Raw genomic sequence first — 14,182 nt, 5'->3', positions numbered from 1 at the left:
ACCCTTCCTGGGGCGCAAGCTAAGGTAAGCTAACTGGCTCATTTGTTTTGTGTTTGTGTTGGACTGTGCCTAGGTTGATGGTACTTGGCTAAGGTTTTTTTTATGGTTTATGGTTCAGTCCGCATCAACGGGATGGACCCACCTAGCCAACTTAGACCATGCCTAGGTTGGTTAAGGGTATTTGGATGTATGTTGTGGTAATATGGTGGCAGCATGGGGCGTAAGCTAACAGGCTAATTTGTTTTGTGTTTGCGATGGGGCCTAAGCTAACTGGCTAAGCTAACTGGCTAATTTGTTTTGTGTAACTTCTTTTGTTTGTGATGGGCTGTGCCTAGGTTGATGGTTGGTTGGCCAAGGTTTTTATGGCTATGGTTCAGTCCAAATCAACGGGACGGACCAACCTAGCCAACCTTGACCATGCCTGGGCTGGTTAAGAGTATTTTGGGTATTGGATTTTTCAATGTGGTAATATGGTGGCAGCATGGAGGGGAGTGTCTCCAGGACGCTGGTTTCACTGTTAAGCCTTCATGAGGTGTCGTGGGCCTAACTTAACGAAACATCGGTGAATGAGGGTGCCCACTTGATAACCCCAATGACATGCCGCATACTATATACTGCTGTTGGATGGGCTATTTGTATTGTGTTTGTGACCATTTGTTGGCGGATTTGTGGGTAGTGTGCTTTTTTAAAGTTAAACTTGAGCAGGGGCTTCTGAATGTGTTTTTACCTTTTGGCACAAAAGGATTTTAACATCTAAGCCTGTGTATTAATGTAATGTCATGCCTTCAAGTGAATCCCTGAGTGAATCTCAGTGGTTTGAAATCTCAATCCATATGTTACGGCTCTGCCCCTCTCTGTGTAACTGTTGGACGGACATTTTTAAAACTATTTCAGACATAGTTGAAGAGAGGATCGAGCCGAATGCTCTCACCGCATTGTTTGGTGTACCTTCCCTATCACACTCTAATAGAGATGTTATTGCCTTTGTTACCTTATTAGCAAGAAGACTAATTTTAACTAAATGGAAGTTAAGAACCCCCCCCCCCCTGTCATGCACGCTGGTTGGCAGATGTTCTTTATTTCCCTCAGTTGGAAAAAAATCAGACTTTCTACAAGGAGTTCTTCTCAAAAATGTTGGTATGGTATGGGGCCCATTTTTCTTTATTTTGAGAGTACTAGTTTCTCACATATTCCTGACTAAGTCTAGACTGGCCTTGACCTAGCAATATGTTGTATTTTATGCCCTGTTGGGGTAACTACCTATTGTGAGATTTTGCCGAATTTGGATAACGTATATGTGTCTGTGTTTTTGTATTTAATCCTCATTACTGACTGTGGCAGGTTATGTTTTGGTTTGATTTGATTTGTTGTTGTTTATTTTGTGTATGTAAGCAAAATATGGACATTGGACATTTATTTTTATACATATATTCTTAAGCTTTTGTATTGTTGTCTTGAAATTAATAAACAAACTTGGGGTGAGGTTGAATCTCAGTGGTTTGAAAAACAGTGATTTATTTTGACATGCCTCTGTGCTCCATAACCACAATGGCCTTTTTATCACTTGAAAAGCTGCATATCTTTCTTTCACGAGCATCTTACACTATATTTTAAGCAAATACAGTTTGTTTAGGATTAGTGAGTGTATGTTTTAACCTTTGTTGTGGCATCCGTGTTTGTCACACATTCGATGGCAAAGCACTTGTCGGAAAAACAAAGTAGCCATGGGGGCGGTCCTTGTCATTCCGAGGTGCTCTCAATGCACCCTAACTGGCTGCGTTGTGACATCACACCTGCCGCACGCTAACAGGCTGCGTTGTGACAATAACTCTGAATAGGCCGGGACCAGGTCCACTCTTCAGGATGTATTTTTGCTTCCTTTTTTCACTATTATTTTCTGTTATTTTATACCTTGGGCCATCACAAGTTGATAATGACCACCCCCAACTCGGCCCCGTTTGGTCTCAGGGGCCAAAAAACACCCTTTCCGTGAAAATTTTGAATGGTGTATTTGTGAATATTAAGGTACTGCAGCTACATAAGTGGTCATATAACCCTCAAATGTTGCATGGTGTATCCTATCGCACAGGGGAAACTAGCAGAAAAAAGATTCTGGGGATTGCGGTCAAATATCATCCTCAACATACCCCAAAAGACAAAAAAAATATCTGTCCGCATGACAAATTGTCATTAATAGTGATCATTTTCAAGCATTTTTTAAATATATATCACTGCCTCCAAAGTACATTAAAAACTTCCCAAGTTTGTAAGCTTCAATTTAAGTCCTAGATGACCTTTCTAGAGGATTACAGCTGGTATACCCAAAGTTCTACAGTATAAATTGTGAAAATGAGAAGAACTACCCATGGGCACCCCATGTTTTCTTTATATATAAAATGTATTCTGAAAGTAGTTATATTGAACTACCCAGGTACTCCACGTTTTCATATATAAAATGTATTCTGAAATAACCATTATATTAAACTACCCATGTGTACCCCACGTTTTTTGTATAGAAATGTTTCTGAAATACCCATGTTTTTGTATATAAAATGTATTCTGAAATAACCAGTATATATTTAACTACCTATGGGCACCCCATGTTTTCTTTATATATAAAATGTATTCTGAAATAGCCAGTAGTGGGTACCCCACGTTTTTGTTAAAATGTAGGCTGAAATAACCAGTATATTGAACTACCCATGGGTACCCCACATATTTTATATATAAAATGTATTCTGAAAAAAAAAAACAGTATATGGGTACCTCACGTTGTTGTAGATTTATTCTGAAACAACCAGTAGTTATATTGCAAGATCAATATTAGGATACACTTCTTTGAGGGACTACTCGTAGAGGTAGTTCCAATGCAATTAACCCCCCCTTCCTTGATATCGAAGGAGACTACAAATAGTTCTTCTTCTTCATTTAAAAGGTTAACAGATTCAACAATATGTATTGTATGGCCAGTGTCCTTAAAATGAGGGAAAGCTTTCAGCTAGGTCTAATAAAATAATCCGCATAGGTTGACAAATTAGAAGTTATAGATCCTATATTGGCTACTACCAGGAGGTAGTTTCAGATTCTTATGAATTTAGTATAAAATGTGGGAATGTTCAATTTCAACCTTCTTGGAAATTTCACTTCGTTGCAGTAACTTATTCAGTTTCATAGTTTCAAAGATAATACATTTAAACCTCTGGAAATCTAGACGCGCCCCTAGTGGCAGCAAAATACAGTCTAGCAACTCTCCGTTGGCTTGTGAGCTCCAGAAATCGAAACTTAATCAGGACATTGAAATCGTGTATAGAGTCATTTGGATTAACATAATGATTGATGGCAGAGTTGCAACGGTTTGGCTTGAATTCCCTGCTACTTGAAAACAAATATCCTATTGCGTGCAGAGGGAATTTGAAAGACAACTGATTATCCCGCCCCTCGGACTGAGCACTGCGAACGGTGAGTGCCCAGACCCTACATTTAATGTGGGTCTGGTTCGCCAGGCTACCTCTGGGTAGGATTGTTGACAGTTCATCATAAAACATTTTCTCTATAGTCTTACACATTCATTAATATAGGCTAATATGTGTTACTCATCACTACGGCCGCTCCTCCTTTATCAGCTGGTTTTATTACAATTGAATCATCTTGTTTCAGGTCATCCAAAGCATTTTTTTTTCTCCTTTGGTCAAATTACTGACTACAGACATTTGCTTTTCTTTCAAAACATCATCCACTTAATTCTTAAAAACATCATCCACTTAATTATTGAATTTCCCCTTGGGGATCAATAAAGTATCTATCTATCTATCTATCTACCTATCTATCTATCTATCTATCTATCTACTGTATCTATCTATCTATCTATCTATCTATCTATCTATTTCTACCGTAAGTTGAGTTGTTTCGATTTGTATGTTTGTTGGAGGCATAACATAACTTTTACCTCTGAATTTTACTTTTTTTTTTTGGATTGACTCTTGAGGGTGTAGATTCCAACATCTGAGAATTCCTGAAAAACGTGTGGTCCACTTTAACATCAAACTTTTTCAAGTGGTTAGGTATAAAATATATATATATATATATAACATTCTAAGGTGTATTTTTGATTTAAATGTCTCATTTAGTTATTCCTAACTTTACTTTCCCTTTGGTAACACAATATAGTTTAATAATTTCCATCTTCATGAACTAAAAAAGTAATGAATAAGTGAATAATGAAAGTTTTGATTTCTATTTTGAAGGATCGTGAAAGCGTGGAAGCAGCAGCGTGAAAGCGTGGAGCTGTATCTGGGAAAACTGCAGCTGCCATGGTGGTAAAGGGGATGAGTGTTAGTGCCTCCTGGAGGCTGACCGATGAGGTGTCTGTGTACACCACTGAGATCATTGCCATCATAAAAGCGCTAGAGTGGATTGAAGAGACAGGGCAAGACAAGGTGCTAATTTGCACTGACTCTGCAGCAGTCTTGGGTAGCATACAGTCCTATAGATCCTGTAGAATGGATCTACTAAATGAAGTGTACTTATGGAGCAGAGAGGCGACTGTGTGTTTCTTGTGGATTCCAGCTCATGTGGGGATATGGGGCAGTGAAAAGGCGGATGGCCTAGCCAAAAAGGCCCTAGAGAGACCAGATCCACAGGTCAATATTAAGCTTGGGAGGGGGGAGGTAAAAGTTTCTATTAGGAGGGCCCGGGTTCTATTAGGAAGCAGTGGCAGACCCAGTGGAGCACAAGACCCAAAGGCAGGAACATGTAGAACATCCAGAGAGGTTGGACATGTATGGACCCTTTCAACAATAAAAACAAAAACAATGCTTGAACGTTCTATTTGGGCCCCAATCTACTTCCTCTGCATTAAGATAACATATGGAATGTTAAAACGGAAGCCTTGTGGGGCCAACTATGATGCTGATAATGGAACTCTCTTGAAAGGGTCCATAACATCCACAGAGAGGTTGGGAGAGAAGCTAAAGTGGGAGGATGCAGGAGGGATGAAGTCGTCATTGCCAGGCTCAGAATTGGGCATACTGAATGAACAGCACCCAGTGAAGGGTTGGTAGAGCAGAGACAGGATACTGCTTGTGGTGTCCAGACCAAGAGGAGACAGTGCAACATTTATTGCTTGTTTGCCCTAGGTACCACTCACAGGGAGCAGTGGAAAGATCAATTACAGAGAGCTGGATGCACAGGCTTTAATCTAGCTGCAGTTCTGGGATCTGGAGTAAGGCCAGCGGGACTGATCAGGTTCCTCAAGAGTGCAGGGCTATATATATATTTTTTCTTTCTGTGGGTGTATGTATGTGCATGTGTGGGTATATGTATATATGTTTATTTCCCCTCTCCTTTCTCCTTTTATTTATTGTTGCTGAGACGCCATAACCTGCATTGGCAATATGTTGATCTGTAGGTGGCGGTATGCGCCAGTGGGTGTAACCCGCCATTAACCCGAAAGAAGAAGAAGACGAAGAAAGTGTGGAGCTAACGACAGTAGTCTGGTTGTTGTGAGCGGCTTACGCTTAGATATTTAGTACGGAAACGTGTGCTAATGTTTATCTAAACCGCTATATATTACTGAGGAGGTTGTAGTCTTTTTAAACTCAGTATTTCATAGTCATCCGTTAATCTGCTAACTGGAAGACGACATGCAGCAGGGCTCGACCTCGCGCTGGCAGCATCTGTCCCCGTCAAATCACACCGATTCTGGAAGGCTACGAGGAGTTATCACAAAGGTAGGAGTCGCATTCCTGTTTGGGTATAGTGTTTGAATGAAATTCACTGTCTATGGGTTTCTGTCTTAGTGACAAACCTCTGAAGTTCGCCTACAAAAAAAAACAAAAAACAAAGCTGCCATCTTTGCCCATATAAGGAGATCTGGGTATTAATTGAAGCTAACTACCTGTAAGTTAGCTCTGGGGTAGCAAAGATCAGAGTGTCGTCTTCACGTACCGAAGATCACAGTATCCGCTCAAAGGCAGAGGACAAAAATGTGTAGAGCAAAACTTCTGCATTTCCGATTAGTTTAACAGGTGCGATAATTCAATATCATCAGAATCTTTGATACTCATATTGTTTTCCCATGCAAACAAATCTCAAGATACCGGATCTCCTTATTTGGGCAAAAATGGTAGCTTCAGAGGCGAACAGGCTTCACAGGCGAACTTTGCATGTGACGTCACGTTTTGTTCGCGCCATAGATCTCTCCAGAATAAGTCCCGCCCATAGACAGTAAAAGATATGGACAGTCATCACGTAGACGTCAATCGAGGCAGGTGAAGCAAATTTCAACCGTTTCCTGTTGGTCGACGAGGCTTTCTGCGCAGGCTCAGGGGACGTAAATGTAACGTAGTCACGTAGTCTGACTTGTGTAACTCTTGTGATAGCTGCACCGAGAGATTGGGTATGTAGCCACTTACTTCGTTACCACCATGTCTACATTACTGTTCTAAATGCCCTAGTTGTTCGTACATAAATGTGATTTAATATAAACAGCACTCGCCACATTCATAGCCTAGGCTACTGTCAATCCATCACAACTTCGCTGAAAAGTTGTGCTCCGATGCTTTCGTTCTTATCCAGAGAATACGGTTATTTTGCTCCTGTGCGGCGCTTTCACCCGCTCTGGCTGTATGCTTATTACGTCACTTTAGCATTGATTTCAGAAAAAAAGTTTATTACTCAGTTTAAGTCAGTTACGAGGTTATGATGCCAATCACACAATGTTGTATTACTCCGGAAATAGAAAAAGTTCATATAAAGGCTTAAAACGCTTCAGCTGTAACGTTATTTGATGTCAAAGTGGCGCCAAAATTGAATGGGCTTCAATGGGGATGGCTAGGTGTACTGGTCTACTATTTAGCCTCACATCCGCCATAGTGTCTACGCTCTCCGAATGTCATGTTATTTCCCATAGACATTTGACGTCCGAAGGTTGGATGGATACGGAAGTTAGGAGGCGGGACTTATTCTGGAGAGGTCTATAGCAAAATAGCCTAGTCCAGGGGTCTCCAATCTTTTTGGGAATGAGGTCTACCTGAAGACCCGAAATCATATGGAGGGCTACTCATTTGAAACAAACAGACCCTCACCCCTTTTTTGCGAGGGTAGTCCTCCTAAATAATAGGCCTATGTGATTTTTACTTTTAAATTATCAATATTGTGTAGGCCTATAAGACTTTATATATTAAGTAGGCCTGTATTTTCATCTGATTTTTCAATACTTTAATATCAATATGCAACACTACCAACATTTTTGTTCAGTTTGTTCTTTTCAAAGTTTGCATAGGGAATCTAATCTAATTTTTTTGAACAAAAAAAAAAACAATCTTTTTGTGCAATTAATAATTTGGGTTACAATTTTTACCCAATTTATACCCACCATTATGGATTCAGGGATTGTTTAAGTTCTGATTTCAGTGGACAATTCAGTTTTAACATTTCAATAGTAGGCTGATCGCCCACACCACCCTAACATATGAAGACGCCTTTTAAAGTTATTGCACACTTGAAATCTCTCCATGATCTGACAAAAAAGGTAATGCACAGTCCTGCTCAGTCATGCATGCCACAAAATTGTCTGCGGTATTATACGGCAGTAGCCTACGGAGGAGAAAAGGCCTGTGAGCTAAAGCAATTGTTTTTCAATCCTTGAACAATCATGCAAGAACCGTATTTGACGAACATGTAATGGCCACAGAACTTTCGCAAAGATATGCTTCCATTGGCTACACCAGACGAGCAAGTTTTTTCCTATTTACTGCCTGTACGTGTAAGCAGCGTGCATGCGCTCCGCTTCCGTTGTTGTTTAAAGATTTAAAGATTGAATTGGAAACGGATTTGGAGCCTAGCTAAAATTTAACGCAGTTACAATTTGTAAGGTATCACCAATATCAATTTAATGTTACAGATATATGGCTACATACATTCTTAAAATGGTTCTGGTCTAAACTTAAATATCTATTTAAATGGAGCATGATCTGCATCTGCGACCTGTTGGCTATTTTTAGAAGGTGCGCTGGGGGCGCCTCATAGCCGTCCCGCTGGCACCATGTTGGAGACCACTGGCCTAGTTACTAGTAGAAGGCAAGAAGACAAATGAAATCAATGGGTTGTAATGGGACAGATAGATAGATAGATAGATACTTTATTGATCCCTAAGGGGAAATTTAAAGGTCTCAGTAGCGTACTGACATCACACACAACATGCACTTACAGCAGAAATGGTAAATATAAGTATAAACATATAACCAAACTCTACTGTACAATAGAGACAGTAGAAGATAAGAAAAATAACAAAACTAAATACTAAATAAACAATATAAATTAAATAAAAAAGTCCAGTGTGCTTGAGGGTGATCAAGCATGAGACGCTTGCAGTGACAGGGCCGGGACTGGCCTGTAGTTCTATGTGCATGGTGAGGTGCTCAAGAGAGTGAGGGCCAGATGTACGTACATTTGCGAACGTAGCGTTATCAGCGCCATGGACACACCGCAGATTGCGAGCGCTGTCAGACCCAAGTTTCCGTCGTATTTATCAATCGTTCAATCCTTAGTGTAAACTGCGCCTTTCTCTGCCCTTCTCCGCCCATAAACGCAATTTTTCGAACGTCCACAACTGAATGGCAGCACCTACAAGCGCAGTTGAATGAAGTTAACTGATGACAACATTAAAAAGAATCAAACGTTTAGCGATCATGAAATAATACCATACATGATAAGATGTCAACAAGCAGGGAGATAATGAAGATCAGTAGTTCTACTCAAACTACTTGTGCACGTAGGCTATGGGAGATTGGTCAAATCTAGCAAGTAGGAAAGTTTAAGTGAATGACGTGAAAGTGAAAGTAAGACATGCGAAAGGCAAACGAAAGTTAAGGTTGCTTTTGGTAGTACAAATACTTTCACCACAAAAACTGGTGTTCTAAATAGCGATTCTGTTGTCTTTGAAAGGTTCTCTTATTGACGCATTGAACTGCAATGTGGATTAACACCTGCTTTTACAAGGCGGAAGTATTTAGGCGCAGAATAGACGTGCGCTTTCAGGAGCAGTCTTTGTACATACCGCGGAATACATAACTAGGCGCTCTTTACTCTTCCCCTCCCATCTTTTTACGCTAAACTCCCACTTTCCCCTGGATCCTCCCATGAATGCATATGCATGACATGACAATCGCAATCTGCCACTTTCAGCTCCCGTGACAGGCAGTTTGCGCTTTTACATCATTGCGGCCTGTTTGTACATATCTCGCAATGATTTTACACGCACATTGCGAAACAAATACGCCTGAAATGGGCGCAAAAGCGTTAGTACATCTGGCCCTGAGTGTCATAGTGAAGGTGCAAAAAGTAGTCCAACAGTAGTCCTGTAGGTATGTGTGCATGATAAGGTGCTCAAGAGAGTGAGTGTCGTGCTGAAGGTGCAAAAAGTAGTCCAACAGTGCAAGAATAAGGTCTAGAGACCAGCATAAATAGGAGAGTAAAGTATTGTAGTAATGTAATGTAATGTAGACAAGGTAATATAAAAAACTATGTCAGTGCAAGAACAGGTTAAGGTAATCGGGTTACAGCCATTTAGTATTCAGTATTGTAGCAGAATTGTAGCAGTATAATCCCCTTCCACGACTGTTGGCTTATTGTTTGGAATACAACATCCCATTTTCTTGCATAGATATATTTTGGTTTGTTTTTTTTGTGTTTCGGGAGTATTTCGACCACAATTGCACGGTTCTCGTCAGTGTATGAAGCACAGCAGCGGTTGCTATAGCAACCATAGACTCTGAATAGGACAGCAGACTACAAGCACTTAGGCAAGGTCTATGGCAAGATCTGAATGTAAACAGATAATACCTTTCAAGCGTTTTCTTTATTTCCTATTTCTTTCAATTCTTTAACTTAAGACATGTAAGAAGTAAGCCTACTTACTCGCTGGGCAACGTACAAACTGACGAGTTACATTAGCTCTAGCACTATGAGCTACGATAAACGTTAGCTAGAATAGCTAACGTAGTAAGTATGGCAGCTAAAGTTATTATTTCATGTTCTGATGTGACATTCTTAACGTTTTGACTATGTTACAACTGGTAAAAGCATGACAAATAAAGCAACCAAATCGCTTTGCAACATATTAGTCCAGCAGTACTTAATGGTGTTCATTTACATTAATGTTAATTACAGTAACGTTAACGTTACGACCTAACGTTATCTCCCCTTCGTGTTACCACCAGTTTTAATAATTATTTACATTTGCAATCATGACCCATTTCATCTAACAACACCACTGGCATCTTTCTTTGACTATCAGACCCCGAACAGCAATACATTGAACTACAAAGCTGTTATAGTAATAGTGTTCAGTTCATCATAATCATTACGACATAATGGAACTTGCCGTCCGTCTCCTGTCTTTTTGCCGTCCAGCATGGCGCCGTCACGTAAATAAGTCACGTGTCTGCAAGGGGTCAATAGAGCTTCACAGTCCCGCCCACTCATCACCACTCAGTCGGGCTGATGCATGGACCGGTGCTACTCTTGGACCACCATATTATTCAGTTTATTAACTTGCTGTGAATTATTACACAAAATGTTCATTAAATGCACAAAGAAGTATTCCTAGGTTAATGATTGATATGACTCGTTCAGTATGAAGGCTACAGTAGCCTAGCTAATGTTAACTAGCATTACCAACCTCCCTGCAAAATGGAGCCCCTGGAGTTTTTCAACGATTGTGGAGACTGTTTTCCTGGAGCTACGATGTCCGACAGCGTCGCTAAAGCTTACCTGATGAGGGAATCCCCTACAATCACCATCACTGCAGTGTTTCCCATACATTGGCTTATTTGTGGCGGCCCACCACAATATCAACATTGACCACCACACAATGATTTTCCAGGTTGTGCTAAATTGTGCTTAAATCTGGTTGGCATCATAACCACGCTGCGCTAATTTGCTAAAAACTGTTGCATTCAAGTTAATTCTGCAAACCTACCACCACAAATAGAATTTACTTACTTTACTAGCTGCTATCATTTCCCTTTGCGTAGACAATACCATAGTGACGTCGCTAAACTTACCTGATGAGGGAATCCCCTACAATCACTATAGACCCTTTCAAGAGAGTTCCATTATCAGCATCATAGTTGGCCCCACAAGGCTTCCGTTTTAACATTCCATATGTTATCTTAATGCAGAGGAAGTAGATTGGGAACCAAATAACACGTTCAAGCATTGTTTTTGTTTTTATTGTTGAAAGGGTCTATACTTATAATGTCCCTTTGCGTAGACAATACCATAGTGACGTCGCACGTCTGAGGAGCGCTAGTGTTGTGTTATAATGGTGTTGTAATAGTGTGTGTGTGTGTGTGTGTGTGTGTGTGTGTATGTGTAGAAGCGTGAGGTTAGTCAGGATATGGACTTGAATCACAAGCAAGCCTGCCTCAACCTGAAGAGGGCCACCCAATGCATCACACGAGCATTACAGGTAAGACACACACACACGCACACACACACTCACACTCACACACACACACACACACACACACACAGGTTTACAGAATTACAGGTAAGATGCACACACACTTTGACCCCTGTTATGAGGGGCCACATGTATTAAAGGTGTTTACAAATTGCAATCATGCTGAGAGCTTTTTTAGCCATAAAATGCTATTCATGAATAATGTGTGTTTCAGTCTTTGGTGTGTCTGCGTGTGTGTCGGTGGGGGTGTGTGTTTGATGTGTTCATCATGCCTTCATCAGCATGAAGTGGATCGGAACCAGGAGCTCTCCATGTTGATTTATCGTCTGGAAAATAAGGAGGCGGAGACTGTGCGGAGCTTAACGATACAGGTGGAGGCAAACAAGCAGTTGAAGTTGAAGATCGATGAACTGCAGAAACACCTTGAGGAGAAACGTGACTCACTAAAACAGGCCAACCAGGTAAGTGTGTGCGTGTGTGTAGAGACTTCATGCGATCAAGACACACACACACCTGCTAACATAAGAGTTACATACAGAGTAACAGTAGAGTTACTCAGTAGAACTGGGTTTGTGGAGTTACTCGGTAGAACTGGGTTTGTGGAGTTACTCAGTAGATCTGGGTTTGGTTGGGGTTACTCAATAGAACTGGGTTTGGTTGGGGTTACTCAGTAGAACTGGGTTTGGTTGGGGTTACTCAGTAGAACTGGGTTTGTGGAGTTACTCAGTAGAACTGGGTTTGGTTGGGGTTACTCAGTAGAACTGGGGTTGGTTGAAGTTGCTCGGTAGAGCTGGGAGAGGATACTGTCACTGATTTGCCGTACTGTTTATGTTAATTATATTTGTTTTTATTTATCTGTTTGCCTTACTGTTGTCATATGAACAGCTGAGTCATATGAAGGGTTGCTCGTTACCATGAGCTTATGGGACCGCTGAGCGAGAGAGGGAGGGAGGAGTTATATTTTAGTGTAATTACAGAGTGTGTGTGTGTGTGTGTATGTTTGTGTGTTTGTGTCTATACAGACTGTGGTTTCCCTGAAGAAAGAGCTAAGGGTCCTGCATCAACGTTTGCAAAGCCAACCAAGTATTAGGTATACACACACACACACACACACACACACACACACACACAGGGATGTAACGGTATGAAAATTGAACCTCACGGTTATAGTGACCAAAATATCACGGTTTTTGGTCATCACGGTATTTTTAAAAGTGTGTTCAGTTATGTTCAGAAAGCAGTGGTAGGCCTACACAAGCTGAGAGAGCTCCAAAAAATGTGACTGTTTATTATATTACAAAAATATAGGAAGAACCTTATCAAAAGTGCAACTCTTACCCAGGGAGGCTGGAACTCATTTTCACCTGGGGGTGCATATAGATATGACTAGATGTGATTCCATTATTCTTAAGTCATAGCATAATGTTACCGTGGCATTGTGTGTTGTCTTGTTCACATTTACCTTGGTCATGTGCTTATAGACCCTTTCAAGAGAGTTCCATTATCAGCATCATAGGTGGCCCCACAAGGCTTCCGTTTTAACATTCCATATGTTATCTTAATGCAGAGGAAGTAGATTGGGAACCAAATAGAACGTTCAAGCATTGTTTATGTTTTTATTGTTGAAAGGGTCTATTGTGAATGGGGAGATACGTCATGGTAGCTTAGTCACGTCACGATTTGGAAGGTTTCTGAGCCTGTCGGTTGGATACTCATATCGGTTGCCACGGGTGACAGTGCTACAAAGACAGTAACACAGAGCAGGAAAGACGGCTTGAGAAGTTATCACGACGTTTCGATTTTAGAAAACCTGCATAGGTGACTGTTTGCTGTTGTAAAGATCAGGCTAGTAGGCTAGTAGGACACAGATTAACTCAACCAGACACGGATGAACAATGTTGTTCTTCATTTATTACAATGTAATGTTGGATACTCTGTCTGTTGAGTGACGCGACAGAGCAGCAACAATTGACAGATCAGATGAGACTGACTGAGGTAACTTGCAAGTATCGAAGGCTCTATCTATCCAAAAAAAATAATAAAGTTTGGGTACACAGATGATTTATCTGACAACGCAAAAAAGAAATGAACAGTAGTGTGCATATTAGCGACATAGCCACCACGTCGACTTTGTAACGTCAAGTTTGAGGCATGTTAAGAGTTGCTATTGAATCGATTATGCTGTTTATACTGTGAAACATCTAATGAAATTAATTTAATGTGGACTCGCACATAAAGATGTAGAATGGCTACATGATACAACGCACGTTTTGCGGTGAAAATGTTCTGCCTTTTAAAAGCTGGTGCTGGTAGCCTAATCCAAATCACAGTTAAATTCATCAATTAGACAACAGAATCAGTAGGGTACCAGTTTTGTTTCATTGTACCAGACTGGCCTATGTCAAAAGCAGGCATGGCGGATTACGCTGGGAAAGATTAGCCTAAACATACGGTTTCCACACTGTGGTGATCAACCACGATAATTATGATATTTCAAATAAAAACGGTAATTGTTATCGTCACCATTTTTATTGTGGTTTACCATTATACCGGTAATCGTTACATCCTTCGTTATGCAACACTCTTTTGTTATGGATCACTCTTTCAATCTCTCAATTGAGTTTTTTTTATTGAACGAATTCTCAAATCCCCCCCCCCCCCCCCCCCCCCAACAGGACGGTTCAGGAAGTGAATGAGTGGCCACAAGATGGAGAG

The 14,182-nt window shown here is 40.7% G+C and overlaps 2 protein-coding genes and 1 long non-coding RNA gene across 24 annotated transcripts in view; 2 read left to right on the top strand and 1 right to left on the bottom strand.

Annotated features, from left to right (window-relative positions):
* The window catches only part of LOC121718788 (NACHT, LRR and PYD domains-containing protein 3-like), a 1,510,793-nt gene that overhangs the window by 369,532 nt on the left and 1,127,079 nt on the right, over window positions 1–14,182 (top strand). The window lies entirely within an intron of this gene.
* Window positions 1–14,182, top strand: part of LOC121718821 (oocyte zinc finger protein XlCOF22-like) — a 201,861-nt gene that overhangs the window by 134,921 nt on the left and 52,758 nt on the right. For 2 of the 13 annotated variants that reach the window (XM_042104108.1, XM_042104122.1), the window contains exons 1-6: window positions 4,920–5,052; window positions 5,136–5,729; window positions 11,381–11,473; window positions 11,749–11,928; window positions 12,490–12,557; window positions 14,143–14,182. The exon at window positions 14,143–14,182 is cut by the window's right edge and continues 12 nt beyond it. The exons of 8 other annotated variants lie outside the window; for them this stretch is intronic. In XM_042104108.1, the coding sequence (XP_041960042.1) occupies window positions 5,643–5,729; window positions 11,381–11,473; window positions 11,749–11,928; window positions 12,490–12,557; window positions 14,143–14,182 (468 nt within the window). In that variant the 5' untranslated portion in view covers window positions 4,920–5,052; window positions 5,136–5,642. Of the gene's footprint in view, window positions 1–4,919; window positions 5,053–5,135; window positions 5,730–11,380; window positions 11,474–11,748; window positions 11,929–12,489; window positions 12,558–14,142 lie in introns of those variants that run through there. 3 more of the 13 variants (XM_042104131.1, XM_042104120.1, XM_042104110.1) reach the window with 2 other exon arrangements.
* Window positions 399–14,182, bottom strand: part of LOC121719114 — a 15,523-nt gene continuing 1,739 nt past the window's right edge. The window contains exons 2-3 of the long non-coding RNA XR_006034176.1: window positions 8,763–8,764; window positions 399–410 (exon numbers count right to left, since the gene is read on the bottom strand). This is a non-coding gene — a long non-coding RNA (uncharacterized LOC121719114). The remainder of the gene's footprint in view (window positions 411–8,762; window positions 8,765–14,182) is intronic.

The sequence above is a fragment of the Alosa sapidissima genome, chromosome 9 (assembly GCF_018492685.1).
Source record: "Alosa sapidissima isolate fAloSap1 chromosome 9, fAloSap1.pri, whole genome shotgun sequence".
Classification (NCBI taxonomy): Eukaryota; Metazoa; Chordata; class Actinopteri; order Clupeiformes; family Clupeidae; genus Alosa; species Alosa sapidissima.
The sequence above is the reverse complement of the archived record's forward strand: the minus strand, read 5'-3'. Positions and strand labels throughout refer to the sequence as shown.